This window comes from Eretmochelys imbricata, chromosome 11 (assembly GCF_965152235.1).
Source record: "Eretmochelys imbricata isolate rEreImb1 chromosome 11, rEreImb1.hap1, whole genome shotgun sequence".
Lineage (NCBI taxonomy): Eukaryota > Metazoa > Chordata > Testudines > Cheloniidae > Eretmochelys > Eretmochelys imbricata.
This window is the reverse complement of record NC_135582.1, coordinates 1,203,833-1,231,758: the sequence shown is the minus strand read 5'-3', so window position 1 is coordinate 1,231,758 and position 27,926 is coordinate 1,203,833. Positions and strand designations below refer to the sequence as shown.

The following is a 27,926-nucleotide window of genomic DNA, read 5'->3' as shown; positions in this document are numbered from 1 at the left end:
GAACAGTGGCTGGGTTGAGGTCAGAACCTGTGTGAGCTGGACAGATGGACAAGGACTTGGGACAGACGGACCATACAGGCTCGGTTAGGATGGTGCGGGTAAGAGAGAACAGAGGGATCTGGCCGAGGTCGTCTGCTCAACGTGAGGTACGGGCTGCAGCAGGTCTGAGTGAGGTGGTGGCTCACTCTGGGACCTGCAGGCTGGCCGTTCTTCTCAGTGCCATTCATTGCCTTTCCCCCCTAGATTCCCTGCTGGCCTCGGCACAGGACCCCACCCGCCATGGTGGAGTACTATGAAGCCCTGGGCATTCCCCGCAGCGCCTCCTCTAACGACATAAAGAAGGCGTAAGTCCCGCTTCCTTGGAGCAACTGCAGCCCCGTCCCCACACATCCCGATGGCACCGTTCCTCTGTGCTTGCCCGCGCTGTCCCCCAGGGGCTCCGGACTTAGGGCGTCTAGCGAGCTCTGTGGCCCACAAAGGAAGAAGGCAGCACTGAGTCCCACCGTCACGTAACAGAACCATGGACATACAGTCTTCGCTACAGGGACCATGCCGCCCTGTCGGGAAAGGGGGCAGTTCTCGGCCTGTGCCCTGCAGGGCTCAGACTAGATGGTCCCAACGGGCCTTGGAATCTAGGAATCGATGCTGAGGTGGCTGCAGGGCCAGGAGGGCGGTGGAGGTGGAGAGGGGGTGTCTGCCAGTGTGTGGTGTGAGCCGGGACACGTGGTGGGGAAGGAGTGGCTGGGAGCTGGCTCCCCTGTAGTACCCTGTGCTGTGCCTAGGTATCCCGTTAGGGGCTGCTCTTTCCCCACTGAGCTGTGATAGAGACAGGGAGGGCGATGGGAGGGCAAAGGTGACCAGACCCCCTGCAGTTGGAGTTACCATGGGAGCCCTGCCTTTGACCTCGAGCCTGCTGCTCCTGAAATCAGGGTCCAAACACCCGTCAGCGGGAGCAGGCAAGGCCCTCTGCAGCAGGGCTGTGGTTCCACCTAGCCACCATTAGCTCACCGCCACGCTGGGCCCTGAGATCCCATCATTACCGTGGCCTGGGGTCGTAGAAAGCCACGTGAGGAGACCGATACGTGTTTGAGGGGAGAGGGCCCTCCTTCCTGGGCAGATCCTCCCGTGGTGTCCAGCACAAACCATCCCTGGTCCCTGCTGGGGTGCCGTAGCATGGCAGAGTTATTGTCATTCCTTAAAGCAGAGGTTCTCAAACTGGGGGGCTGTTTTGGCTTGTGTGAGAAGCTTTAGGGAAAAAACAAACAAACCCTTACTGCGCACATTTTGCCCACAGCAATCAACAGGCGTCTACTTAAATCGCGGAGAAATCACACATTTTTTGCAGGTTGGTCAGGGGGTAACGAGCCAGTTTCGCGGCTGTGTTCCTACAGTTGTATGTTCCATGCCACCCTGACTTCTACGCTGCGGCTGGCGGGGCGCTGCCTTCAGAGCTGGATGCCTGGCCAGCAGCTGCCGCTCTCCCACCACTCAGCTCTGAAGGCTGTGCAGAAGTAAGGGTGGCAATACCGCGACCCCCCTACAATTGGGTTGCGACCCCTTTTGGGTCAGGACCCGCAGTTTGAGAAATGCTACTCTAGAAGGCCCTGTGCGTTTTGACGGATTTCTGTTAAGCTTGCACAGCATTATACGAAGTTGTTGCCATCGGTATGTTAATCCGTTTGCTGTGAGGTGCTGTGCACATTTCGTTGTAAGCATGGACCACAAGCACAGTTTTACTTGTGCTGTTATTACAATGGATCGTTGGCTCATTCGTGCAACAGAAAAGAACAAAACAAAAAAACCAGCTCAAGTGAAAAACAAAGAAGCCAAAACAGATCCAAGTGAAGCCCCGCTGCGGGTGGGAGATATTGAGAAGCGAGCCACACAAACAGTGAAGCGTGGTACAGATAAGGCTGTGACATGTGTTGTCCGTTGGGGGCGTGGCCCCTCTCTCTCCAAGTCTGTGGGTGGCCAATCCACCCCACTGTGTCTCCGGGGGTTGCCCGGCGTGGGGAATCAGCGGGTGTCGGGAGATGTGGGTGCAGGTCTGTGATCGGGGCCGAATGACAAACATGGTTACAGAGCCCAGCCCCTGGTCAGGGCAGGGCAGTGAAGAGTCTCTGGCTCAGGCTGGCCCACAGGCTGGGCAGCAAACAGTCAGGCCCCCTAGATCTGGCGGGGGGCCAACAAGTGCAGGCGTCTTGCCTAAGGGAGGGGGAGGCTGCCCCCCACGGCTGGGGGTGGCAGGGGGATGTAGGCCCACCCACTCCACTGCGTCCTGGCCCAGGGCCCTAGCAGTGGGAGAGCGGTCTGGCGCTGGGTCACGGGGATCCTGACTGTAACATGCTGACTCAGAGTCGGCTAGCCCTGGGCCACTTCCCAGCTCCCCCTCTGGGCGTAGCTGCCTCGGGAGAGGGTCGTCCTAGTCGTTGGGGAAGAGGGTCTGTAAATGGCCCTGGCCAGTCCTCGGCTCCCTCATTGTCTGCAGCAGCCTCCCGGCTCAGGAGCTCACAGGAGGCGTCTGACTTCTCCGGCGACTGCCTCCCAACTGAGTTCTCTGGCACACCTTTTATACTTCTAGTCCCGCCCACTGACTTCTGGTGGGAGGGTTGAGCGAGGTGTGGCTCCACCCACCAGGGTTTAGTGAGGGGTCCCTTGCCCTCCGGGTCTGTGGGCGGCCAATCCGCCTCACTACACATGGCATAAAGTCAAGTGGAGGAAATACCGAGAGGAATAAACCTCCCCAGTGGGGGAGGTTTAGATTGGATATTAGGAAAAACTTTTTCACTAGGAGGGTGGTGAAACACTGGAATGCATTGCCTAGGGAGGTGGTGGAATCTCCTTCCTTGGAAGTTTTTAAAGTCAGGCTTGACAAAGCCCTGGCTGGGATGATTTAACTGGGAATTGGTCCTGCTTCGAGCAGGGGGTTGGACTAGATGACCTTCAGGGGTCCCTTCCAACCCTGATATTCTATGATTCTATGATTCTATGAATACACACAATACGGCTCCCCCACTTGCTGATTGGAAATGTGGCGCACCCACGGCGTGTTCTGTGCTCTGAAGAGCTTGCACAAGATAGCTTAAAACTCGTAAAGCTGCAGCAGCATCTGCAGCCTAAACACGCCACGCATGCCGATAAGCCAACAATGCATTTCCAGCGGAAAGAATGAGACCTTAAAGGTTGATGGGATGTTATGAACAACCAACCAACCCCAGAAAAAGCACAAATGGCTTCCCACAGTTTCCTACCTAACTGTTAAATGTAAAAAAGCCCCACACAGTGGGCGAATCATCATTCTCCGGTCGCAGTAGCAATGTGTTGCATTATGCACAGTGACAAATTTGCAACTCCACTTCTAGCTCTTCCGTTGTCCAATGATACAGTGGCATGTCGCACTGATGATATTGCTAACAACATAAAGGTTCAGCTGATCAAATGGTTTAAACATAGCCCCAAATACGCCTTACAACTCGATGGGTCTACAGGCATCTCTAATCCAGCTCAGCTGCTTGTGTACGTCAGTTACTGCTGCAACAGGAAGCTGTAAGAAGATTTATTATTTTGCAATTCTCTTCAAGGAGAGACAATGGGACAAGAAGTATTTTGCAATCTTGACAACTTCATGCATGAAGAAGGACTGGAGTGGTTATGCTGAGTTGGTGTATGTACAGATGGGGCCCGTGCTATGGGGGGAAAAGTTGGAGTAAAAGCAAGTTTGGGGATTGGTGCCGCATGTTATTTTCACACAGTATGTACACGCAGGGAAACTCTGGCTTCCAAGACACTCGAACCAGAACTTCATTGTGTTCTGCTAACTGCAATCAAAATAGTGAACTTTGTTAAGTCTTGTTCCCTGAACTTGAGATTGTTCTCAAGTTTATGTAGAGATGGGGTCAGAACAGGAGAAATCTGGGGGCTATCTTGAGAAAAGATCCTGATGCGTGTATTTGAGCTGATAGATGAACTCCACTTGTTCCTTCTTGATGCCGGCTCACCTTATGCAGAACTTCTGTCTGATTCCAAATGGCTTTCAAACCTAGCATATTTAGCAGACATTTCTGAGGAGCTGAATGTTTCACTTCAAGGTACCACCTTGAACCTTCTGCTATTAAATGATAAAATTGACGACTTCTTGAAGAAATGTACTCACTGGAAGGAGCGCCTGGAAGATGGGATGGCAGAAATGTTTCCAGTGTTGGCAGAGTTTTGGGAGGAGAACGAGCTTGAACTTGAAACAGTAAAACCAATCACGGCTTGTCATCTCGCAGGCTCAATAGCTCCTTTCAGAAATGTTTTGAGGATTTGACTCTCGATCAATATGACCGGGTTTGACAACCTTGTCAAGTGACCCATCACTGAAGACAATATTTGCTTCCACCCCACTAAGTGAGTTCTGGCCATCAATCGCCGGGGTATCCAGTGTTACCCGAAGCTGCAATGAATCTCTTAATTCCTTTCACATCTACCTGCTAATATGAAACAGCCTTTTCTGCCCTAGCTTACATCAAAAACAAAGACCAATCTCGGCTCCAGGTAGAAGGGAACCCTCCGGATTGGTCTCAATCACCCAGCCCAGGAGGGAATTGATCTGCTCCAAAAAGCCCCCAGCACACTAGTGACAACAGTGTGATGCCCCTAAGCAGGAGTAACATTTCCATGACTCTCTACTTCAGTGGCTCTGTCTGAGCCAATGCCTTACGGGTTTTAATAGTTAGTGAGAATCGCATATTGATTTGGTTTATCGGTATATGTACTGATGTGGTGGGGTGGGGGATATAAACACCTACAGACACAAAGAAGGGGGGTGCAATCAAAGAAGTTTGAGAACTACTGCCTTAAAGGGTGCTTGTGCCCCTCCTGGCACTTCAGGGAAAAACCCACGACCACCATCAAAGGGCAGCTTGTCCGAACAAACCCCAGGGCGGGAAACATGTCCAGAGCAGGGAGTCATAGCCAGGAGACACTGCCTGCCCCCCGAGCCAGGAAGCACCCTGGTGTCTCTGACCAGCACTGCTGACTGGGCCGTTAAAAGTCCGGTCGGCGGTGCAGCAGGGCTAAGGCAGGCTCCCTGCCTGCCCTAGCTCCACACACCTCCTGGAAGCAGTGGCATATCTCTGTGGCCCGTAGGTGCAAAGGTGGCCAGGGAGGCTCTGTGCGCTGCCCCCGCCCTGAGCACCGGCTCTGCAGCTCCCATTGGCTGGGAACTGTGGCCAATGGACGCTGCAGGGGCAGTGCCTTCGGGTGCAGGCAGCACGCAGAGCCCCCTGGCTGCCCCTACGTCTAGGAACTGGACGTATCAGCTGCTCCTGGGAGCCGCCTGAGGTAAGCACTGCCTGACCAGAGCCTGCACTCCGAACCCCCTGCCCCAGCCCTGAGGCCCTTCCCACACCCCAACCCCAGCCCTGACCCCCCCCCACACCCCAACCCCTGCCCCAGCCCTGAGCCCTCTCCCACACCCAAACTCCCTCCCAGAGCCCCCACCCCAACCCCCTGCCCCAGCCCTGAGCCCCCTCCCACACCCAAACTCCCTCCCTTAGGAAAAAGGCTAATGTAGTGCCAATCTTTAAAAAAGGGAAGAAGGAGGATCCTGGGAACTACAGGCCAGTCAGCCTCACCTCAGTCCCTGGAAAAATCATGGAGCAGGTCCTCAAAGAATCAATCTTGAAGTACTTGCATGAGAGGAAAGTGATCAGGAACAGCCAGCATGGATTCACCAAGGGAAGGTCATGCCTGACTAATCTAATCGCCTTTTATCATGAGATTACTGGTTCTGTGGATGAAGGGAAAGCAGTGGATGTATTGTTTCTTGACTTTAGCAAAGCTTTTGACACGGTCTCCCACAGTATTCTTGTCAGCAAGTTAAGGAAGTATGGGCTGGATGAATGCACTATAGGGTGGGTAGAAAGCTGGCTAGATTGTCGGGCTCAACGGGTAGTGATCAATGGCTCCATGTCTAGTTGGCAGCCGGTGTCAAGTGGAGTGCCCCAGGGGTCGGTCCTGGGGCCGGTTTTGTTCAATATCTTCATAAATGATCTGGAGGATGGTGTGGATTGCACTCTCAGCAAATTTGCGGACGATACTAAACTGGGAGGAGTGGTAGATACGCTGGAGGGGAGGGATAGGATACAGAAGGACCTAGACAAATTGGAGGATTGGGCCAAAAGAAATCTGATGAGGTTCAATAAGGATAAGTGCAGGGTCCTGCACTTAGGACGGAAGAATCCAATGCACCGCTACAGACTAGGGACCGAGTGGCTTGGCAGCAGTTCTGCGGAAAAGGACCTAGGGGTGACAGTGGACGAGAAGCTGGATATGAGTCAGCAGTGTGCCCTTGTTGCCAAGAAGGCCAATGGCATTTTGGGATGTATAAGTAGGGGCATAGCGAGCAGATCGAGGGACGTGATCGTCCCCCTCTATTCGACATTGGTGAGGCCTCATCTGGAGTACTGTGTCCAGTTTTGGGCCCCACACTACAAGAAGGATGTGGATAAATTGGAGAGAGTCCAGCGAAGGGCAACAAAAATGATTAGGGGTCTAGAACACATGACTTATGAGGAGAGGCTGAGGGAACTGGGATTGTTTAGCCTGCAGAAGAGAAGAATGAGGGGGGATTTGATAGCTGCTTTCAACTACCTGAAAGGGGGTTCCAAAGAGGATGGCTCTAGACTGTTCTCAATGGTAGCAGATGACAGAACGAGGAGTAATGGCCTCAAGTTGCAGTGGGGGAGGTTTAGATTGGATATTAGGAAAAACTTTTTCACTAAGAGGGTGGTGAAACACTGGAATGCGTTGCCTAGGGAGGTGGTGGAATCTCCTTCCTTGGAAGTTTTTAAGGTCAGGCTTGACAAAGCCCTGGCTGGGATGATTTAACTGGGAATTGGTCCTGCTTCGAGCAGGGGGTTGGACTAGATGACCTTCAGGGGTCCCTTCCAACCCTGATATTCTATGATTCTATGATTCCCAGAGCCTGCACCCCAACCCCCTCTCCAGCCCGGAGCCCCCTCCCACATCCTGAACCCCTCATTTGTGGCCCCATCCTGGAGCCTGTCCCTCCTTCCAGAGCCCTCACCCACTCCCGATCCCAGCCCTGTTAAAGTGGTGGAGGGTGGGGGAGAGTGAGCGATGGAGGGAGGACGAATGGTGTGAGCAGGAGGCGGGGCCTCAGAGAAGAGGCTGGGCAGGGGCGGGGCCTCGGGGCAGGGGGGCGCAGGGGGTGGGGCAAGTGTGTTCGGTAGCCACTCTGGATCCCGTGAGGAGTCACAGCAGGAAGAAAGTCTTCCCCCGTGTCCAAATGGAGCAGAGGTGACGTCCATGGGGTTGATCCGGACGCACGGATCAGGCTGGGCAAGGCCTGACTGGAGATGTGGGGCAGCCTAAGGGACCGGGGCACTGCTGCGCTTGCCGGGGCATCTCCAGAGCCGAACCCGGCTCTCTAGGAAGATCCAGCCCTGCTTTCTGGTGGAGCAGAGCTTTGGGGAAGTAGGGGACAAGGGGATGATTCGACAGGGCGCAGCCCCTGGTGACCAGCACACTCAGGGATCACTGCTTACTGCTGTCTCTCTGGACCTGTGCAGGTACAGGAAGGCGGCACTGAAATGGCATCCGGATAAGAACCCGGGGAACAAGGAACACGCCGAGCGGAAGTTCAAAGAGATCGCGGAGGCCTACGAAGTGCTGTCGGACAGTAAGGGGCCGGCGTCTCCCCTCCCTGCGGGCTCAGTGTGGGTCCTGGCAGTGGGGGTTGGCATCTCCCCTCCCTGCGGGCTCAGTGTGGGTCCTGGCAGAGGGGGCCGGTGTGACGAAGTGGGACTGTTCTTGATGTTTCCTCCGAGTGGTGTGGGGGTGCCTCGGTTTCCCCTGGGCAGTTCTTGGGTGTCTAGGTGGTGGGGTAAGGGTGTATGATCATTGCAGAGCCCTAGAGGGCATGTGTGTGCAGGAGTCTGGACACAGAGAATGGCCGACACCCTGTTTCCTGGCAACTGATGGCCTGGGCTCTTCCCCCCTGCAAGGTGAGAGCTAAAGTGTTGGAGAACAAAGGAATCAGGTGACCTCCTGGCCCGGGAAAGGGACAAAGCCCAGAGGAGGAGGGGCTGGAGAGAGTTTCAGTTTGGGGCTGGCTGGGACATGGAGTGAAGGGCAGACGTGTTGTCTGGCTCACTGCCCCCCAAAATGGACCCAGCTGAGGGGTCCTGTTCTCTGCACCTGCAAGCTCTGTTTTAGACCATGTTCCTGTCATCTAATAAACCTCTGTTTTACTGGCTGGCTGAGAGTCCCGTCTGACTGCGGAGTTGGGGGGCAGGACCCTCTGGCTTCCCCAGGAGCCCTGCCTGAGCAGACTGGCTGTGGGAAGCGCACGGAGGGGCAGAGGATGCTGAATGCTCCGAGGTCAGACCCAGGAAGGTGGAAGCCGGGTGAGCTGTGTGTCCTGCAGACAGGCTGCTCACAGAAAGGCGACTGCCCCAGAGTCCTGACTGGCTTCATGGGGAGCAGTTCCAGAGCATCGCCCAGGGACTCCGTGACAGCCGGCGTCTCCCCTCCCTCCGGGCTCAGTGTGGGTCCTGGCAGTGGGGGCCGGCGTCTCCCCTCCCAGCGGGCTCAGTGTGGGTCCGGGCAGTGGGGGCCGGCGTCTCCCCTCCCTCTGGGCTCAGTGTGGGTCCTGGCAGTGGGGGCCGGCGTCTCCCCTCCCTCCGGGCTCAGTGTGGGTCCTGGCAGTGGGGGCCGGCGTCTCCCCTCCCAGCGGGCTCAGTGTGGGTCCGGGCAGTGGGGGCTGGCGTCTCCCCTCCCTCTGGGCTCAGTGTGGGTCCTGGCAGTGGGGGCCGGCGTCTCCCCTCCCTGCGGGCTCAGTGTGGGTCCAGGCAGTGGGGGCCGGCGTCTCCCCTCCCTCTGGGCTCAGTGTGGGTCCAGGCAGTGGGGGCCGGCGTCTCCCCTCCCTGCGGGCTCAGTGTGGGTCCAGGCAGTGGGGGCACACTCCCTGCACAGGGCAGGGTGGCCATGGGTCAGAGCAGGCTCTCACGTCCTCTTGCTGCGCTTGGAAGAAGGGTTTGCTCTCTCTGTTGCCCGCTGGGTTGCTCCCAGCGCTGTGTGTCTCACCCGTAGACGGGACAACTGTGTTACCCAGTGGCCCAGTGTGCCGTTGTCCTCTCACCAGCCGCCCCAGTCGCTGGCTGCCAGGTGCTTCCAAGCCTGCAGGGCCTGGGGAGAGTCTAGTCACCAGTTCTAGCTATGGGTCTAAAGGGCGCACTCCAGGGCCCAGACCTCTCATCCAGCTTCTTCCCACCACTGTCCAGCCATCCTAGACCTCAAAATCCATGTCTGAGCCCTCCGGAACCCCCCAGTGCTCATCTGCCCTCCCGCCGAGAACCCCCCCAGTGCTCATCTGCCCTCCCGCCGAGAACCCCCCCAGTGCTCATCTGCCCTCCCGCCGAGAACCCCCCCAGTGCTCATCTGCCCTCCCGCCGAGAACCCCCCCAGTGCTCATCTGCCCTCCCGCCGAGCTCCACGGGGGCTGCGGGCACTCTGGCCTTCCCATTCAGCCCCTTGGGGACAACGTGGCAGGAAAGCAAAGAACCCAGACGGTGCAGGCGAGGTTCCTAACCCCAGTGACGTCAGCCTTAGAGCCTTCGAGAGTCACAGATCCCTAAAAACTACGAAAGCCGTGAGACACCCGCTGCCCTGGGCTGAGCTAATCTGAGGTTCATCAGCGTTTCCGGCTGGACAGCGTCCCCGCTCTCTCCCCAAGCCCTTTGCTGCTGGGGTGAACCCCCTGCACAGAGCCAGACCCCGCACCCACAGCGGGCCCGGGGCTCTGCACCGTGTGCACAGGCTGGGAAGATCCAGCTCCACCAGGCAGGCTTGCCCTCCCTTTGCGGCCCCTGTGTAGAAAGGCCATTGTCCTGGGGGGCTCGGCCAGCTCCCCCCTATAAATGCCGCAGCGAAACGGCTGTAGCATGGACACTTGCTATCGCCACAGAAGGGGGTTTCCCATCGCTGTGTAAATCCACACCCGTCCCCCGAGGGGCGGGAGCTGGGTCAATGGAATCGTTCTACCGTTGATCCTACGCCGGGGCTGAGACTGGCTTAACTCCATCTCGCTGGGCCGACCCAGGCTGTGGGTGTGGACCAGTCAGTCCGAGGCGATGGCAGCTTGACGGCTGTCAGTGATGGCCCTTCAGTGAGGTGTCCACTGCCTGGCCCCGGCGGGGCAGCTGCCTGCAATGCAGCACAACGGGCTGCCCCGGGCCAGCCAAGCTCCTGCACCAGGCTGCCCACATTTCAACACAGGCACTCAACAGAGACTCCGTAATCTACCGTCGCCCGCTGCTCCAGCTGGGCCCTCAGCCGTCCCGGGGCTCTCCCTCTGCCATCGCCTCTCCTGCGCAGCTGCCGCCCCTAGGACGGGGCAAGGTGCCATTTGCCAGGCTGGGACGGTAGAAGGGAAGCCTGCTGGAGCAATGCCTCCTGCCTCCTCTCTGCCCCCGGCCCAGGAGTCCCATGCAGGATTCCGTCTGGCTACTGTGGTGCCCCTGATCCCATGCTGAGCAGGGGCTGGGAGCCTGGAGCCCTGTGATGACCCCTGAGGTGCAGGATTGCTCCCCTCTGAACATGCCCACATGTAATGCCCCAAAGGTGGGGGCTCCCACCCCTCGCCCTGGGGACAGTTCCAGAGCCCAGCCCCTCCCTCAGACAGGAGCTGCTTCCGGATAGTCAGCCTCCATCTTCTCCCCTTGTGCCCTAGTCACAGCCCTGGCACACCCTAAATCCCTGTCCCTTCCCAGCAGCCGCATCCTCCCCATAGCTGCCAAGTCCCTCGTTAGCTGTCTTTGGGCTGAGCTGGGATGAAGCCCCATTAACCCTTCTTCAGAATCCCCAGGCTGGTCTCCACTGAAAACTGAGGTCAGCATGTGAAAAATCCACCCCCCGGAGAGACGTCGCTGTGCCGAGCTCACCCTCCGGGTTGCCAGCGCTGGCCGATGGAAGTTCTTCCGTCAACCTTGCTGTCGCCTCCGGGATGGTGGGTTAGTGACGGCAAAGGGAGCCCCCCGCCGTGTCTGCACTGACGTGGGGCAGCGGTTTCAGTGCAGACATAGCCCAGTCCCCGGATGGTTCCTATTGTGCAGCTCCGAGTCCCCTGGGGTTTGCCCTGGAGCTCTCCAAAGCAGGCCCGGGCGGGAGTCGCCATGTTCTGGGCAGGAGGTGGCCTGCAAGCACAGGAACGCCAGCGTCATTTGGCTGTTTGGTGATTTCATTCCCCGGCAGAGATCGGGACATTTAACTTCCCCACACGCACCGAGCACCGGGGCTGGGAGACTGGTCTCGTTCTACAGTCCTGCGGGGTGGCAGCGTGTACCTGTGGGTTCTCCCGTGATGGTCATGCCCGTGTGTGCTGCCATCTTCTCTCAGCATCACCAGCCCGTCTGTTCCACAGCCCAGCCTCATCCCTGGCTGGTACTTGGCACTACCCAAACTGTCCCGCCTTTTGCTCACCCAACAGCCTGTCAGCTCCCTCCTGTCCCGGCGTCCCTGGGCGATGCTCTGGAACTGCTCCCTATGAAGCCAGGCAGGACTCTGGGGAAGTCTCCTTTCTGTGAGCAGACTGTCCCCAGGACACACAGCTCACCCGGCTTCCACCTTCCTGGGTCTGACCTCGGAGCATTCAGCATCCTCTGCCCCTCCGTGCGCTTCCCACAGCGAGTCCGCCCAGGCGGGGTCCTGGGGGGGCCAGAGGGTCCTGCACCCCAACTCCGCAGTCAGATGGGACTCTCAGCCAGCCAGCAAAACAGAAGGTTTATTAGACAGTCTAACACAGAGCTTGTAGGTACAGAGAACAGGACTCCTCAGCGGGGTCCATTTTGGGGGGCAGTGAGCCAGACAACCCCGTCTGCACTTCACTCCATGTCCCCAGCCCCAAACTGAAACTCTCCAGCCACTCCTCCTCTGGGCTTTGTCCCTTTCCCGGGCCAGGAGGTCACCGGATTTCTTTGTTCTCCAACCCTTTAGCTCTCACCTTGCAGGGGGGAAGAGCCAGGCCATCAGTTGCCAGGAGACAGAGCGTTGGCCATTTATGTACCCTGGCCCTTTGCTCTGCAACAATTACACCCACTTATTCCACCCCCCAGAGACTTAAGAAATGCCTAGGGGAAACTGATGCACCCCTACAGTATTCAGAGGAAATATTAAGAACAGTCCCACTTCGTCACACCTCCTCTGCCAGTCTGGGTTCTGCTTGGTGTGTTCACCGGTTCCCTCCGCTGCCAGTCTGGGTTCTGCCTGGTGTGCTCACCGCCTCACAGGCCTGCATGGCTCCCTTGATGCCAAGGCTGCCTCGCTGCCCCAAGCCACGGACTCCGGGGTCACACAGGTCAGAGGAGCAGGCCCTCCCCAGGTGAAGTTGAGAACTGATCACTGTTTCTGCAGCCCCCTGGGGATCCTCTGGAAACCTGCTCTCCCGTCCCTTACTAGATGGGCAGGGAGCCCTGACATAGGCGCTGGCCCAGGCGAGCCTGTGGCAGTCCCATGTCTGTTCCTCTGGCTGCTTCCCCATTTGCGGGCAGGCACCCTCTGGCCCTTTGCTGGGGCTGAGGGTCAGCCTGGTGAAAGGGCCACTGTGTCTGCAATGAGACCCGCACTCGGCTGAAGATGGGCTGGGTGACCTCTCGCTCCTTCTTCTTTCCAGAGAGCAAGCGCGACCTCTACGACCGCTACGGCAAGGACGGGCTCACGGGGGCAGGTGAGTGACCCACTCAAGAGAAGTGGCCTTTCCCGCGGACCAGCACTGGATTCCAAGGGACTGGTCTATCCGTGGGTGCGGTTCTCCAGCCCGGGGTCTGTATGCACGCCCTGGCTTAGGGGGCCTCCTTCCTGGCTGGGCATGAAGCACCTGTCACGGAGTCCCCGGGCGATGCTCTGGAACTGCTCCCTATGAAGCCAGGCAGGACTCTGGGGAAGTCTCCTCTCGGGGAGCAGCCTGTCTGCAGGACACACAGCTCACCTGGCTTCCACCTTCCTGGGTCTGACCTCGGAGCATTCAGCCTCCTCTGCCCCTCCGTGCGCTTCCCACAGCGAGTCCGCCCAGGCAGGGTCCTGGGGAAGCCAGAGGGTCCTGCACCCCAGCTCCGCAGTCAGACGGGACTCTCAGCCAGCCAGTAAAACAGAGGTTTATTAGACGACAGGAACATGGTCTAACACAGAGTTTGTAGGTACAGAGAACAGGACCCCTCAGCTGGGTCCATTTTAGGGGGCAGTGAGCCAGACAAGCCCGTCTGCCCTTCACTCCATGTCCCCAGCCAGCCCCAAACTGACTCCCCCTCCAGCTCCTCCTCCTCTGGGCTTTGTCCCTTTCCTGGGCACCGGATTCCTTTGTTCTCCAACCCTTTAGCTCTCATCTTGCAGAGGGAACGGCCCAGGCCATCAGTTGCCAGGAGACAGAGTGTCACCCATTTATGTACCCAGGCCCTTTGCTCTGCAACAATTACACCCCCTAGAGACTTAAGAAATGCCTAGGGGAAACTGAGGCACCCCTACAATATTCAGAGGAAACATTAAGAACAGTCCCACCTCGTCACAGCACTCTTGGTGCCCTGCCCCAGCCATTCCTCTGAAAAAGCCTCCCGAGGTACAGCATGGTCCTGAGACCGCAGCTACCATTTTAGTGGGGCACACAGAAAAAATCTGAGCTCTCCCTTACCTGGTGCGAATTTAGTGGAGTCACTTAATTCCTCCTGGAGCTGGGCCCAGCCCCACCAGCCTCCTCGGAGACACTGGTGCTCAGACAGCGGAGTGTGGGGGCAGGGCGGGTGGCTCCAGACCCCCTGGGAGATTCTCCCCATGGGCGTTAAGGGCTGGGCTGACCCTATGTATGGTCAGGGAAGCTCTCCCAACCAGAGATCCCCATGGGAACTGCCTCGGACACCAAAGGCATTGCATCCTGAGATCCATAGTGTCCAGAGGCCACAGTTCTGGGTGAAGGTCTTTCCGTCTGGCTACAGAGCTCTGGGGATTCCAGCCTTGCCAGCCCCCAATGACCTCCTGTTCTCCTTCCCTGGGAAGGCAGGTTTGTAATGGCCAGCGTCTGCTTTTCCCCCAGGGACCGGGGATCCCCGGGGTGGTGCCGGAGCTCCGGGCTTCACCTTCACCTTCCGCGGCGCAGACGAGGTCTTCAGAGAGTTCTTTGGGGGCCGGGATCCTTTCGCCGACTTCTTTGGTGAGCATTAGCCCAGTCTGGCCTCCTCCTGAGGTGAGGTGGGCCCAGCCGTCCCCACGGCCCATCTGCTGCCCTGGGGGCGTGAGCTGGGGGCCTGATGTCCTGCCTGCGCAGGTCCTGTCAGCTGGAATACAGCCAGACCTGGGAGCGCTGCTGGAACAGCCAGGGGGGGAGCTCATCCCTTCAGCCCCGATGGATCTCGCCCTGGCCCAGCCCCGAGTGTCACGCCCCCTCGGGAGAGCCCGGGGTGACTGGACTCTCCACAGGAGTGGGTGTGACACCCTCCCACCCTGAGATTTCACCCTGCCAGGCTCCAGGTGACTCATGGCTTGGGTCCAGCACCAAACCAGGACTCATGTTACCAGGCAGAAAGGTCTGGCTCAGTAATTCTCCCACCCCACGGTGCTGAGGGCCAGTGGCAGAGCCCCCAGGCATCGTTGCTGTGGGTCGTTGGCGAGATCAGGCTCCGGTACAGAGAGACAGGAGACAGGGCTCATTTCCTCCGGTTCATGTTCCACCGCGGAGCTGGGCCGCGGCCCAGCCCAGGCCATGGCCCCGGTCACTGCTCAGGCTGTACATTCCCTGTAGCCCCGGTAGGATGCTCACGGCCTCTGGTCACCCCCCATGGCCCCACACAACCATTCAGCACTTCCCCTTGTAGATTCATAGATTCATAGATACTAAAGTCAGAAGGGACCATTATGATCATCTCGTCTGACCTCCTGCACAACGCAGGCCACAGAATCTCACCCACCCACTCCTGCGAGAAACCTCTCACCTATGTCTGAGCTACTGAAGTCCTCAAATCGTGGTTTAAAGACTTCAAGGAGCAGAGAATCCTCCAGCAAGTGACCCGTGCCCCATGCTACAGAGGAAGGCGAAAAACTTCCAGGGCCTCTTCCAATCTGCCCTGGAGGAAAATTCCTTCCCGACCCCAAATATGGGATCAGCTGAAACCCTGAGCATATGGGCAAGATTCACCAGCCAGATACCCAGGAAAGAATTTTCTGTAGTAACTCAGATCCCACCCCTTGTTTCACCCCTTCCCTGTGTGGTCCCCCCACTTGTCCCCACTCCGAGCCGATGCTCTATCCTGCTTGTGCAGATCATATTAGAAGCGCCTCCAGGCAGGGACCTTGCTTTGTTCCTGTCTGTGCTGCTCTGTATGTCGCCCTAGATAAACGCCACTGTGCCGGGAAGAAATTAGTCAGCAAATCATTGTGAGCTGAGAGATTTCAGGCAGCCAAATCCTGCACCCCCAAACCCCCTTCTCACCTTGGAGCCATCAATCCATGGCCATCTCCTTTCCCTGCCCCATTCCCTTCTCAGGAGCAGGTGCCTTCTCCCCACCCCTAGCCAGCAGTAATGCCTCTTGGGACTGCCCGAACCTGCCCCTCAGCCGCATCCCAGAGACGCAGACAAACACGGCTTTGGCGTTCAGTTCTCAGCCCGTGCCCTGCACCCAGAGTCCTCCCGGAACAGGCTCAGCTTTGTACCCGCTCCTGCCCTCAGAACGTCCATGGCATAACCTCGACAAGGGCGCCAGGACGTAACCCACGGGCCCTGTGCAGCGTCGGAGCCTTTCACAGCCATGTGTGGGCACGTTTCCGTGTGCGCTTGGGCTGTGCACGGCAGGGCTGCTTTACCCTCTCGCTCAGCCAGAGTAAGTATCAGCTCCTGGCCCCACAGCGCAGGGCGTGTCTCCGTCGGCCTTAGCAGTCCCTCTTGCTGAGGGCTATCTCCGGGCTGCAGGCCCCCTCTGGCACACTACATGCCTGCAAGCCAGCCCTGGACTGTACAGACCAGAGAGCTGCAGGACAAATGGCGCTTGGAGCTGAGCAGGGAGGAGGAGAGAGGGCTCTGACAGACCCAGCTCCCAGCTGGCTTAGATTCTTGGGGGGGAAGAGCCCAGCTCCCCTGTGGAGTTAGCACCAGACAGAAGATTTGATGGTCCTGGATGACCACAATGGACCTTAGTTTTCACACCATCAGCGACTCTGAACAGCCCCTCAAGTCCCTGGAAGAGAAGTACCTACATGGGACCAAGAGCTCAGCTCTCAGAGGCCTCTGTGGTCCTGCCCCCAAAGGCAGAGGGGGATCCACGGCAAGGGGGGAAGTGAGGTAGATTCAGACTAGCAAGGAAGGTGCAAACGGTGCGGGGAACTAGCCCTGGGGCCAGCTCACCCAGGGATCTCGCTCAGTGTCTTCAGTCCAAGACGGGGCGGCTCCAGGAGACTCTGCAGCCCAGCGGGGAGCGGTGGGTGTGACACGGGCATCTCTGGGCTATGCAGGGGGTTGGGCGATGGTCCCTTCTGGCCTTGCAATCCTTGAATGAAATGACCCCCTGCGCCAGCCTGCTGCGCCCGCCCCATTGCTGGGAGGAGGAGCAGTGCAGCCATCTCCCAGCCGCACTCGGCCGCCATTCAACCCTACCTGGCTCATGCCTGCTGGAGCGTGATATTAGTACTGACACAGTGCCCCAAATCTTCAAGAGCACCGAAGCAAGGCCCCTGCCCCACAGAGCCTGGGCTCTCCGTGGATGGGGGCAGGAGCCCCAGGGCTGGAGCGTGGCCTGCAGCAGAAGTCCCAGCAGCTCCATGCTATGGGTTTGGGTGGCTCTGTTGTGTCTGTCCTTGGCGGGCGGGGGCAGAGTTCCAGGCTGTGCTCCCATCACGGCCCCCCCGGAGAGCCCCCTAGTGGCGGTGACCCCTCCCGCTGCCCTTCCCGTTAGCTACCGGGCCGAATTACCCACCCATGTCCTGCTTTCCAGATGACGTGGGCCTGTTCTCAGATCTGCATGCCGGAGGGCCCCGGGGCCACGGACGGGGGGGCCCCTCTGTTGCCTACTCCTTCTGCTCCTACGCCTTTCCAGAGCAGTCAGGTAAGGGGGCAGGGGGTGCCAGCAGACCAGCTTCGGGCTCCCCGTCGCCACGGATTCTTCCTCTGGCTCCAAATTGTAGCCCAGCCCCATTGTCCTCAGCTTCTCCCCCCGTCCTTCCTCTGAGTCCTGGCCCTGTCTGAGCCCTGCACATCTAGCGCCATTCCCCTGCCCTGCCCAGCCCAAACCTTCTCCCCTCGGCTCCAGCTCCCCTGCCCAGCCCAGCCCAAACCTTCTCCCCTCGGCTCCAACTCCCCTGCCCGGCCCGGCCCAAACCTCCTCCCCTTAGCTCCAGCTCCCCATCCAGCCCAAACCTCCTCCCCCTAACTCCGGATCCCCTGCCCGGCCCAAACCTCCTCCCCATGCCTCCATTCCCCTGCCCGGCCCGGCCCAAACCTCCTCCCCTCGGCTCCAGCTCCCCTGCCCAGCCCGGCCCAAACGACACTCTCGCCCTGCGACTCCTAGACAGATATTTCCTATCCCAGTTTCACACCCGCCCTGCAGTGCATCCCCTGGCTGACCCATTACCACCCCGTCACCCTCTCACACCCGGCCAAGGACCCCCTGTGATCCCGCGGGGCTCCCCAGTGCCTGGCCCAGGCTGGGGGCTCCTGCTGTGAGGTTGTCACCCTGTTTTTCAGATTTCTTCTCCTCGTCCTTCAGCCCTGGCACCGACCCCGGAATTGGCTTCCGCTCAGTTTCCACCTCCACCACCTTCGTCAACGGCAAACGCATCACCACGAAGAGGTAGGGAGGAGCCAGCGCGGACTGGCCAGTGGCCAAGCTAGCCTGTCTCCCAGCAACACGGCAGCTGCTCCAGGGGACCAGATCATGGAGCCCCCAGTCCCGTGTCCCACCACCCACCATGCCAGAGCCCTCCATGGGGCCAGCCAGGCTGGTGTCCTGCTTTCAGCAGTAGCTCCCTGCCCCGTCTCAGGAGTGAACCTGAGCTGAGCTCCTGCAGGGTGAGGGGGAGCCCAGCAATCCCTGGAGTCACACAAATGACCCTGACTCTGGATGCATTCCCAGTGCCATTGTCTCATGCTCTGGAGGGCTGGGGGACGGAGGGAGGGTGCAGCAGCTTCCGGGTGCGTGGAACGTGTGAGCTCCCATGGGGCACGGCCCTGAGGGAACGGGGCACAGTATGCTCACAGCTGCGCACTTTGCGAGGTGGGAGGCAGTGCTGGGTGCCCAGGGGTAGCAGCAGCCTCCCCACCTGCTGAGTGTGTGTGGCCAGGGCTGGCGGGTTTCCTTTCCTTGGGGTTCCCACCGCCTGGGGCATGGGGCAAAGTGCTCACGTGCTCAGAGAATCCGGGATCCAGGGGGCCTGCGGCAATGTACAAGCGAAGGGTGTGCGGGGGGGAGGGGAAGCAGGTGTGTGGGTGTCTCTTAGAGCGGGCCGTGTGGGTGGGAAATGGGGAGGAGGAGTGAGTTTCCTCTCTGCTGGACCCATATGCTCTGTGCCCGGGATGTGCCACACTGACAATGCCACGCTCAGGGCAGACACTCCCCGGAGCTGGTGGTTTGCTCTGTAACTAGATGCCCCAGGCCCGTAACGAAAGCGCTGCATCGAGCCCTCCCCACCAGTCCCCTCTAGGCAGTCCGGCCCTTGGCTCCCAGCCAGACTACCCGGTCCCATGTAGCGAGGGATGATTGAAAACCCATTTCCCTGTATGTGAGTTTCTACTAATCCCAAAGGGCCAGACACTTACCCCAGATCAGTATGAATCTCAGATCTTACCCACGTATCACCCTGCCAGCCCATCCTTAGTGAGCTAACGAATGGTTTATTCAGGAAAGAAAAGCAGAGAGTTACAAATGGGTAACAGATCATATACGGACAAGTGATGGCAAAGTCCTTAGACAGGGCTGTAGCAGCGATGCAACAGATGGCTCGCTTGCAAAGTCTCTCTGGCACCTTCCCATAGATTGGCAGGTCTTCGGTCTACGTTCAAGATGCTCCTTTGAGTTGTAAATCCACAGTCCATAGAACTAGGGCAGGAAAGAGGCAACATGGAGATGTCTCAGGGGTCTTTTATATCCTTTGCCGTGTGCGTGGAAATGTCCTGTCCCAAACAAAGCCCACAGCCCTGATGCATGGAAAGTTACTGCCCAAGATGGAGTCCAGGGGCACATGGGCAGATCACATCCCTCACGTGGCTTGCTGACTCCCAGGGGCTGCCACTGCCCATCTTCTCTCTGAGGGGTCTTCAGGAAAGGCTTACGGGGCAGGATGTGTGTCTTCAACAGCCCGTTGTGAGCCGAGTGTCCTTGATGGGCCATGAACACACAGCTGTCTGGCCCTGCTGTAAACCCATCTGGGGGCATCACCCACAAACAAAACACCGGCTGGAGATACACAGCCCATATTCCTCACTTCCGATACAAATCTGACAGGTGGATTTCACCAGGATAATCGCACTCGATAGATTATAGTGTTTCCATTGACACCGGACATGAGACACTTTGTGCAAGACTTGTTGCAAATGCACCACAGTGGTAATATCAGGAATAGAAATGGTCATCTCCACGCATATAGCACCCCCTCCTCTGTTCCCCAGGATCATCGAGAACGGCCAGGAGCGGGTGGAAATCGAGGAGGACGGAGAGCTGAAAGCTACAGAGGTGAATGGTGAGGAGCAGAGCTTCTGGGCCTCCGGATGGGGGTTGCGCAGGGCCGGTAACTTGTGAGGCCACGCTGTGTGCCTGCCCTGGCCGGTGCAATTACCAGGGAGACTGGGGGGGGTCTGACGGGAGAGGGAACTTAGCCCACAGGGGCCTGGAATGTAGACTCTGCCTGGTGCAGAAAATGGGAACCAGAGCAGTTCAGTAAGTAGCCCGGGCTAGCCCCGCCCAATGCTGGGTGAGCAGGCGGGCGTCGGGAGCGTCTGCGGGAGAGGGGAGCGCCCGATGCAGAGACGGGGCTCCTGGGACATGGTCCGACGCTGCATCCCCACCTGGTGCTGCCAGACAGGCAATCTCCCCTCGGCCGTTGGCCCTGGGGGACATTGTCCCTCGCACCTGGGGCTAACTGGCCCCTTATTGGCAGTGTCAGCAGAGGGGCGCCAGGGAGCTCCCCCAGCTGGAGGTGGGGTGGAGGGTTCTGGGCAGGGGCTGTGGGGAACTCCACTTGCCCACACTGTGCCCGTCTGAGCACAGAGGAATTCGCTCTCTGGGGCCGTGGATCCCTCCTACCAGAACCTGCAGTGCCACACTGGGGCAAGGAGCTGAGGCCCATCTGGACACTGAATCTGGGCCCCTGCTTCCCTGGCTGGGGGCTGGCCCCGGGTCCTGGGGACGCTCTGGCCGGGTCCCTCTCCCGTTACTCTGGTTCGGGTGCTTTTCTTACAGACGTAGCCAACAGTGTGGAGCCTCAGGTAGGGCTGCACCGCCAGGAACAGCACGACATCCTGAGCTCTGCGTCTGACTCCCCCACCCCGCAGCGCCCCCCAAGCACGGCCTCCTCCTATGTGCTCCCCGAAGAGGAGGACAAAGATCTGCACCGGGCCATGGCCTACAGCCTGTCGGAGCTGGAGGACATGGGGCAGCATCGAGTGGACGCCCGCGGCTCCAAGAAGAGACGGGTCAATACGCGGCGGGCCCGCAAGGGGGCCAGCGAGGAGGCGGGCGCTGCCCTGGCGCCTCAGAGCCGGGCCAAGGGAGCAGAGAGCCCCGGCGGAGGAGACAGCGCAAAGGAGGGGGAGGAGAGGGCGGCCGAGCTGCAGAAGGTGGGGAGCATTCCTGGAGCCACGGGGGGCGGGTTGGTGCCAGACGAGAGCGAGTCGATGCCGGACAAGAGCCGGTTCACGCTCAGCGACCTCAAGTCAGCGCTTGCCGAGATCGAGTCTGCTCCCGACGAGATGGAATCGGTCGTGTGTGTCCTCCTGTGACGGTGGCCACGGGGAGCCCTCAGCACACGGAGATCCGCTGGGACTGCACCAGGCAGTGGCTAGTAAAGGTCAACATCTGCGCTCTGAGCCTGCGTCTTTATCATTCTCTGAGTCAGGAGCCACTCAGGCAGGGCGAGAGCAAAGCCCGCCGGGCCAGGGTCTGCCTGGTCTCCAGCCCCATTGCCCAGGGAGCTGCTCGGGGCCCCGTGGCCCTGGGGCTGTTTGGCGCTCCCCATCTCTTTCTCTGGGACCATCTGTCCAGGGTGGAGGCGCAGCGCTTTGGGAGGACCATAGTCCCAGGGCAAGAGAAGGCGCATTGGTTAGTCCCCTCCGGGGGCTTGGGGTTCAGCTGCATGCCCCTTGCTGAGGGGCATCTGTGATCTGCTTGCCCAGGTGAGAGGCTTTTCTCAGCTACGCCCTGGAAACCGGTGTCAGAAGGGTGTGCTGTGGGACCCTGGCTAGCAGCATTAGTCCTGGGAGCAGATGGAAGGGGTCAGAGAAGAGCAACAAAAATGATCGAGGGGCTGGAGCAATTGACTTATGTGGAGACACTAAAGGAGCCAAACCTGCAGCTTGGCCAGAGGAGAGCAGGGTGGACGTGAGAGCTGGCTCCACAGAGCTGGAGGAGGAACCCCGCTAGTGTTAGCACTGTACAAGGGGAGCAGTGGGAATAGCAGAGTGAAAGTAACCAGGGAGACGCTCCTTCTGAATAGCAGGGAAAGCTGCCAGCAGGCAGATGGACCAAGCTGGGGGATCCTTTCCCCCAGGGAGGGCGGAAAGCCCGAGACCCCGCCTGCTGCGTGCGAGATGAGTCCAGCTGCGAGCACGATCTGTCCATCAGCACACAGAGCTACAGCCAGTCCCTGGCAAGGCTTCCTGCTGCCCCCTCTCTCCTGTGCACAAGAGGCACCAAAGCAAGCCCGTGTGCGTTCCAGAACAAGACCCCACCCAGGAGAGCCCAGGCAGTGGAGAGGAACTCTGTGAGGGGGCTAGAGAGCTGCTCTGCCTCCAATACCCTCTCCCATCCCCCAGGAAGAGGCAGGTAGAGCCGCTCACCTGCTGACTGGGGGTCCCACTTCTAGCCATGGGTCACGTGTGGAGCATCCCACTCCCCAAACATAAGTTGGGGCAGAGTCAACACGACGTTTGTAAGGGAGATCAGGCCTCACCGAGCCATTAGAATTTTCTGAGGGCTCAACAAACATGGACAAGGGGGATCCAGTGGCTATAGGGTACTTGGACTTTCAGAAAGCCTTTGACAAGGTCCCTCACCAAAGGCTCTTCAGCAAAGTGAGCTGTCATGGGGTAAGAGGGAAGGTTCTCTCCTGGACTGATAACTGGCTAAAAGACAGGAAACAAAGGGTAGGAATAAATGGTCGGTTTTCAGAATGGAAAGAGGTAAATAGCAGGGTCCCCCAGGGGTCTGTTGTCACGGAGTCCCTGGGCGATGCTCTGGAACTGCTCCCCATGAAGCCAGTCAGGACTCTGGGGCAGTCGCCTTTTTGTGAGCAGCCTGTCTGCAGGACACACAGCTCACCCGGCTTCCACCTTCCTGGGTCTGACCTCGGAGCATTCAGCATCCTCTGCCCCTCCGTGTGCTTCCCCCAGCGAGTCCGCTCAGGCGGGGCTCCTGGGGAAGTCAGAGGGTCCTGCACCCCAACTTCGCAGTCAGACATGACTCTCAGCCAGCCAGTAAAACAGAGGTTTATTAGATGACAGGAACATGGTCTAACACAGAGCTTGTAGGTGCAGAGAACAGGACCCCTCAGCTGGGTCCATTTTGGGGGGCAGTGAGCCAGACAGCCACGTCTGCCCTTCATTCCATGTCCCAGCCAGCCCCAAACTGAAACTCCCTCCAGCCCCTCCTCCTCTGGGCTTTGTTCCTTTCCTGGGCCAGGTGGTCACCTGACTCCTTTGTTCTCCAACCCTTCAGCTTTCACCTTGCAGGGGTGGGAGGGTGGGGGGAAGGGCCCAGGCCATCAGTTGCCAGGAAACAGGGTGTTGGCCATTCTCTGTGTCCAGACCCCTGCACACACCTGCCCTCTAGGGCTCTGCAATGATCATACACCCTTACCCCACCACCTAGATACTTAAGAACTGCATAGGGGAAACTGAGTCACCTCCACAATATTCGAAGGAAACATTAAGAACAGTCCCACTTCGTCACATCTGTACTGGGACCAGCCCTTTTCAACATATTCATAAGTGATCTGGAAAAAGGGGTGAACAGGGAATTTGCAAGCAGATGGTACAAAACTATTCAAGATAGTAAAGACCCAGGCAGACTGCGAAGAGCTACAAAGGGATCTCTCAAAACTCGATGACTGGGCAACACAATGGCAGATGAAATTCAATGTTGATAAATGCAAAGTAATGCACATTGGAAAACAGAATCCCAACTAGACATATACAATGATGGGGTCTAAATTAGCTGTTACCACTCAAGAGAGAGATCTTGGGTCATTGTGGATAGTTCTCTGAAAACATCCACTCAATGGGCAGCGGCAGCCAAAAAAGCCAACAGAATGTTGGGAATCATTAAGAAAGGGAGAGAGAATGAGACAGAAAATATCCTGTTGCCTCTCTATAAATCCATGGGATGCCCATATGTTGAATACTGCGTGCAGATGTGGTCACCTCGTCTCAAAAAAGATATACTGGAATTGGAAAAAGTACACAGAAGAACAACAAAAATGATTAGGGGATGGAACAGCTTCTGTATGAGGAGAGAGTAAAAAGCGGGGACTGTTTAGCTTGGAAAGGAGATGGGTAATGGGGGAGGATAGGATAGAAGTCTATAAATACATGACTGGTGTGGAGAAAGTGAATAGGGAAGTGTTATTTACCCCTCCACATAACATAAGAACTAGGGGTCATCCAATGAAATTAATAGGAAGATGGTTTAAAACAAACAGAAGGAAGTATTTCTTCAGACAACGCACAGATAACTTGTGGAACTCATTGCCAGGGGATGTTGTGAAGGCCAAAACTATAACTGGGTTAAAAAAAGAACTAGATACGTTCCTGGAGGATAAGGCCATCAGTGGCTATTAGCCAAGATGGGCAGGGTCAGAACCCCCTGCTCTGGGTGTCCCTAAGCCTCTGACTGCCAGACTCTGGGACTGGACGACAGGGGATGGATCACATGATAATTGCCCTGTGCTGTTCATTCCCCCGGAAGCACCTGGCCCCGGCCACAGTCAGAGACAGGGCACGGGGCCGGAGGGACCCTTGGGCTGACCCAGCCTCGCCGTTCTGTTCCAAACCACCCCTGCCACCTGATGTGCCTAGACTACCTCTGAGCCCGTTTTCCCTGCTGGCTTGGGACTCCAGTCCCTTGCCTGGCTGGAGCCAGACCCACCAGCCTGCTGCAAACACAGACCCAGGTCTGAACCACGTCCCCCACAAGCTGCAGGCTTAACTGAAAACAGCTGAAGAAGTGCTCCTGTCTCCCGCACTCAGATACCCAAACAAATCCGTTTTACCCTGTAGAAAGCTTATACAGGCTAAACTCATAAATTGTTAGGTTTCAGAGTAACAGCCGTGTTAGTCTGTATTCGCAAAAAGAAAAGGAGTACTTGTGGCACCTTAGAGACTAACCAGTTTATTTGAGCATGAGCTTTCGTGAGCTACAGCTCACTTCATGAAGTGAGCTGTAGCTCATGAAAGCTCATGCTCAAATAAACTGGTTAGTCTCTAAGGTGCCACAAGTACTCCTTTTCTTTTTTCATAAATTGTTCGCACTCTATAACACTGATAGATATGCCCAGCTGTTTGCCCCCCCCCCAAGTATTAATACATACTCTGGGTTAATTAATAAGTAAAAAGTGATTTTATTAAATATAAAAAGTAGGATTTAAGTGGTTCCAAGTAATAACAGACAGAACAAAGTGAATGATCAAGCAAAATAAAATAAAACACGCAAGTCTAAGGCTAATACAGTAAGAAAACTGAATACAGATAAAATCTCACCCTCAGAGATGTTCCGATAAGCTTCTTTCATAGACTGGGTGCCTTCCTAGACTGGGCCCAATCCTTTCCCCGGTACAGCCCTTGTTCCAGCTCAGGTGGTAGCTAGGGGATTCCTCATGATTGCAGCCCCCTTTGTCCTGTTCCACCCCCTCATAGAGCTTTTGCACAAGGCGGGAACCCTTTGTCCCTCTCTGGGTTCCCACCCCTCCTTCTCAATGGAAAAGCACCAGGTTAAAGATGGAATCCAGGTCAGGTGACATGATCACATGTCACTGTAAGACTTCATTACCCACTTGCCAGCCCACAGTAGACAGGAAGACTTACAAGTAAACAGAGGCATTTGCAGTCAATTGTCCTGGTTAATGGGAGCCATCAAGATTCCAAACCACCATTAATGGCCCACGCTTTGCATAATTACAATAGGTCCTCAGAGTTATATTTCATATTTCCAGTCTCAGATACGAGAACGATACATTCATACAAATGGGATGACCACACTCAGTAGATTACAAGCTTTGTAATGATACCTTACAAGCCACCTTTTGCATGAAGCATATTCCAGTTACGTCATATTCACACTCGTTAGCATATTTTCATAAAATCATAGAGAGTGCAGCCTCACACTCCCCACTGGCCAGGACACCAGGAGCTGGGCCGAGCACAGCACTGGGCTAATTCCCCCCCTCGGTCCCTCTGGGTCCTGGGACTCGCCTCATCCCCACCAGGCTCCCTGCTAGCCATGGTGGGGCCCAACCATAACCGAGCGGGAAAGTGCAGAGTCAGCTCAGCTGGCCCCTCCCTCCCAGCGGCAGCCCTGAGGCGGGGGTCAGCAGTTGCTCTGTGCTCAGCAGCCACCTGACAGCCACAACAGCCGGTTTCCAGCATTTGCTGGGGCCTGTCTGCTGACTCTGCCACTCCCCTCCCTTGTCTCTCGTTCCTGGACACAGACCGACCCCGCTGGGGCTGGGGAGCCCTAGGCCTGGCACAGCAGTGCCAGGATTCACCGTCTCAGAGCCCAGGCTCTCTGGGCTCCCCAGTATCAGGGTCTCCCTACTGCAATTCCCAGGATTCCCAGGCCCCGAGTGCTGTAGGATCCACCCATGGGGTAACTGCACAGTGCTTGCATTCACACGCTGGCCCTTCGATGCACTAGTGCGGGGTTCACACGCTGGCCCTTCGATGCACTAGTGCGGGGTTCACACGCCGGCCCTTCGATGCACTAGTGCGGGGTTCACACGCCGGCCCTTCGATGCACTAGTGCTGCCTTCACACGCCGGCCCTTCGATGCACTAGTGCGGGGTTCACATGCCGGCCCTTCGATGCACTAGTGCGGGGTTCACACGCCGGCCCTTCGATGCACTAGTGCTGCCTTCACATGCCGGCCCTTCGATGCACTAGTGCGGGGTTCACACGCTGGCCCTTCGATGCACTAGTGTGGGGTTCACACGCCGGCCCTTCGATGCACTAGTGCTGCCTTCACATGCCGGCCCTTCGATGCACTAGTGCGGGGTTCACACGCTGGCCCTTCGATGCACTAGTGCTGCCTTCACACGCCGGCCCTTCGATGCACTAGTGCGGGGTTCACACGCCGGCCCTCCGATGCACTAGTGCGGGGTTCACACGCCGGCCCTTCGATGCACTAGTGCGGGGTTCACACGCCGGCCCTCCGATGCACTAGTGCGGGGTTCACACGCCGGCCCTCCGATGCACTAGTGTGGAGTTCACACGCCAGCCCTTCGATGCACTAGTGCGGGGTTCACACGCCGGCCCTTCGATGCACTAGTGCGGGGTTCACACGCCGGCCCTCCGATGCACTAGTGCGGGGTTCACACGCCGGCCCTTCGATGCACTAATGCTGCGTTCACACGCCGGCCCTTCGATGCACTAGTGCTGCGTTCACACGCCGGCCCTTCGATGCACTAGTGCTGCGTTCACACGCCGGCCCTTCGATGCACTAGTGTGGAGTTCACACGCCGGCCCTTCGATGCACTAGTGCGGGGTTCACACGCCGGCCCTTCGATGCACTAGTGCGGGGTTCACACGCCGGCCCTTCGATGCACTAGTGCGGGGTTCACACGCCGGCCCTTCGATGCACTAGTGCTGCCTTCACACGCCGGACCTTCGATGCACTAGTGCGGGGTTCACACGCCGGCCCTTCGATGCACTAGTGTGGGGTTCACACGCCGGCCCTTCGATGCACTAGTGCTGCCTTCACACGCCGGCCCTTCGATGCACTAGTGCGGGGTTCACACGCCGGCCCTTCGATGCACTAGTGCGGGGTTCACACGCCGGCCCTTTGATGCACTAGTGCGGGGTTCACACGCCGGCCCTTCGATGCACTAGTGCGGGGTTCACACGCCGGCCCTTCGATGCACTAGTGCTGCCTTCACACGCCGGCCCTTCGATGCACTAGTGCGGGGTTCACACGCCGGCCCTTCGATGCACTAGTGCGGGGTTCACACGCCGGCCCTTTGATGCACTAGTGCGGGGTTCACACGCCGGCCCTTCGATGCACTAGTGCGGGGTTCACACGCCGGCCCTTCGATGCACTAGTGCTGCCTTCACACGCCGGCCCTTCGATGCACTAGTGCGGGGTTCACACGCCGGCCCTTCGATGCACTAGTGTGGGGTTCACACGCCGGCCCTTCGATGCACTAGTGCTGCCTTCACACGCCGGCCCTTCGATGCACTAGTGCTGCCTTCACACGCCGGCTCTTCGATGCACTAGTGCAGGGTTCACACGCCGGCCCTTCGATGCACTAGTGCGGGGTTCACACGCCGGCCCTTCGATGCACTAGTGCAGGGTTCACACGCCGGCCCTTCGATGCACTAGTGCGGGGTTCACACGCCGGCCCTTCGATGCACTAGTGCTGCGTTCACACGCCGGCCCTTCGATGCACTAGTGCGGGGTTCACACGCCGGCCCTTCGATGCACTAGTGCGGGGTTCACACGCCGGCCCTTCGATGCACTAGTGCGGGGTTC

At 58.0% G+C, this 27,926-nt stretch overlaps 1 protein-coding gene across 1 annotated transcript; it reads left to right on the top strand.

The window, feature by feature from the left end:
* The first annotated feature begins 279 nt into the window (after positions 1-279).
* On the top strand, positions 280-21,045 carry LOC144272346 (dnaJ homolog subfamily B member 2-like). The gene is made up of 9 exons (XM_077830347.1): positions 280-344; positions 7,578-7,687; positions 12,677-12,730; positions 14,087-14,203; positions 16,344-16,460; positions 16,974-17,084; positions 17,723-17,828; positions 19,643-19,713; positions 20,433-21,045. The coding sequence occupies exons 1-9, from the start codon at positions 280-282 to the stop codon at positions 20,969-20,971; spliced, it is 1,290 nt and encodes a 429-aa protein (XP_077686473.1). The 3' UTR covers positions 20,972-21,045.
* The last annotated feature ends 6,881 nt before the right edge of the window (positions 21,046-27,926 follow it).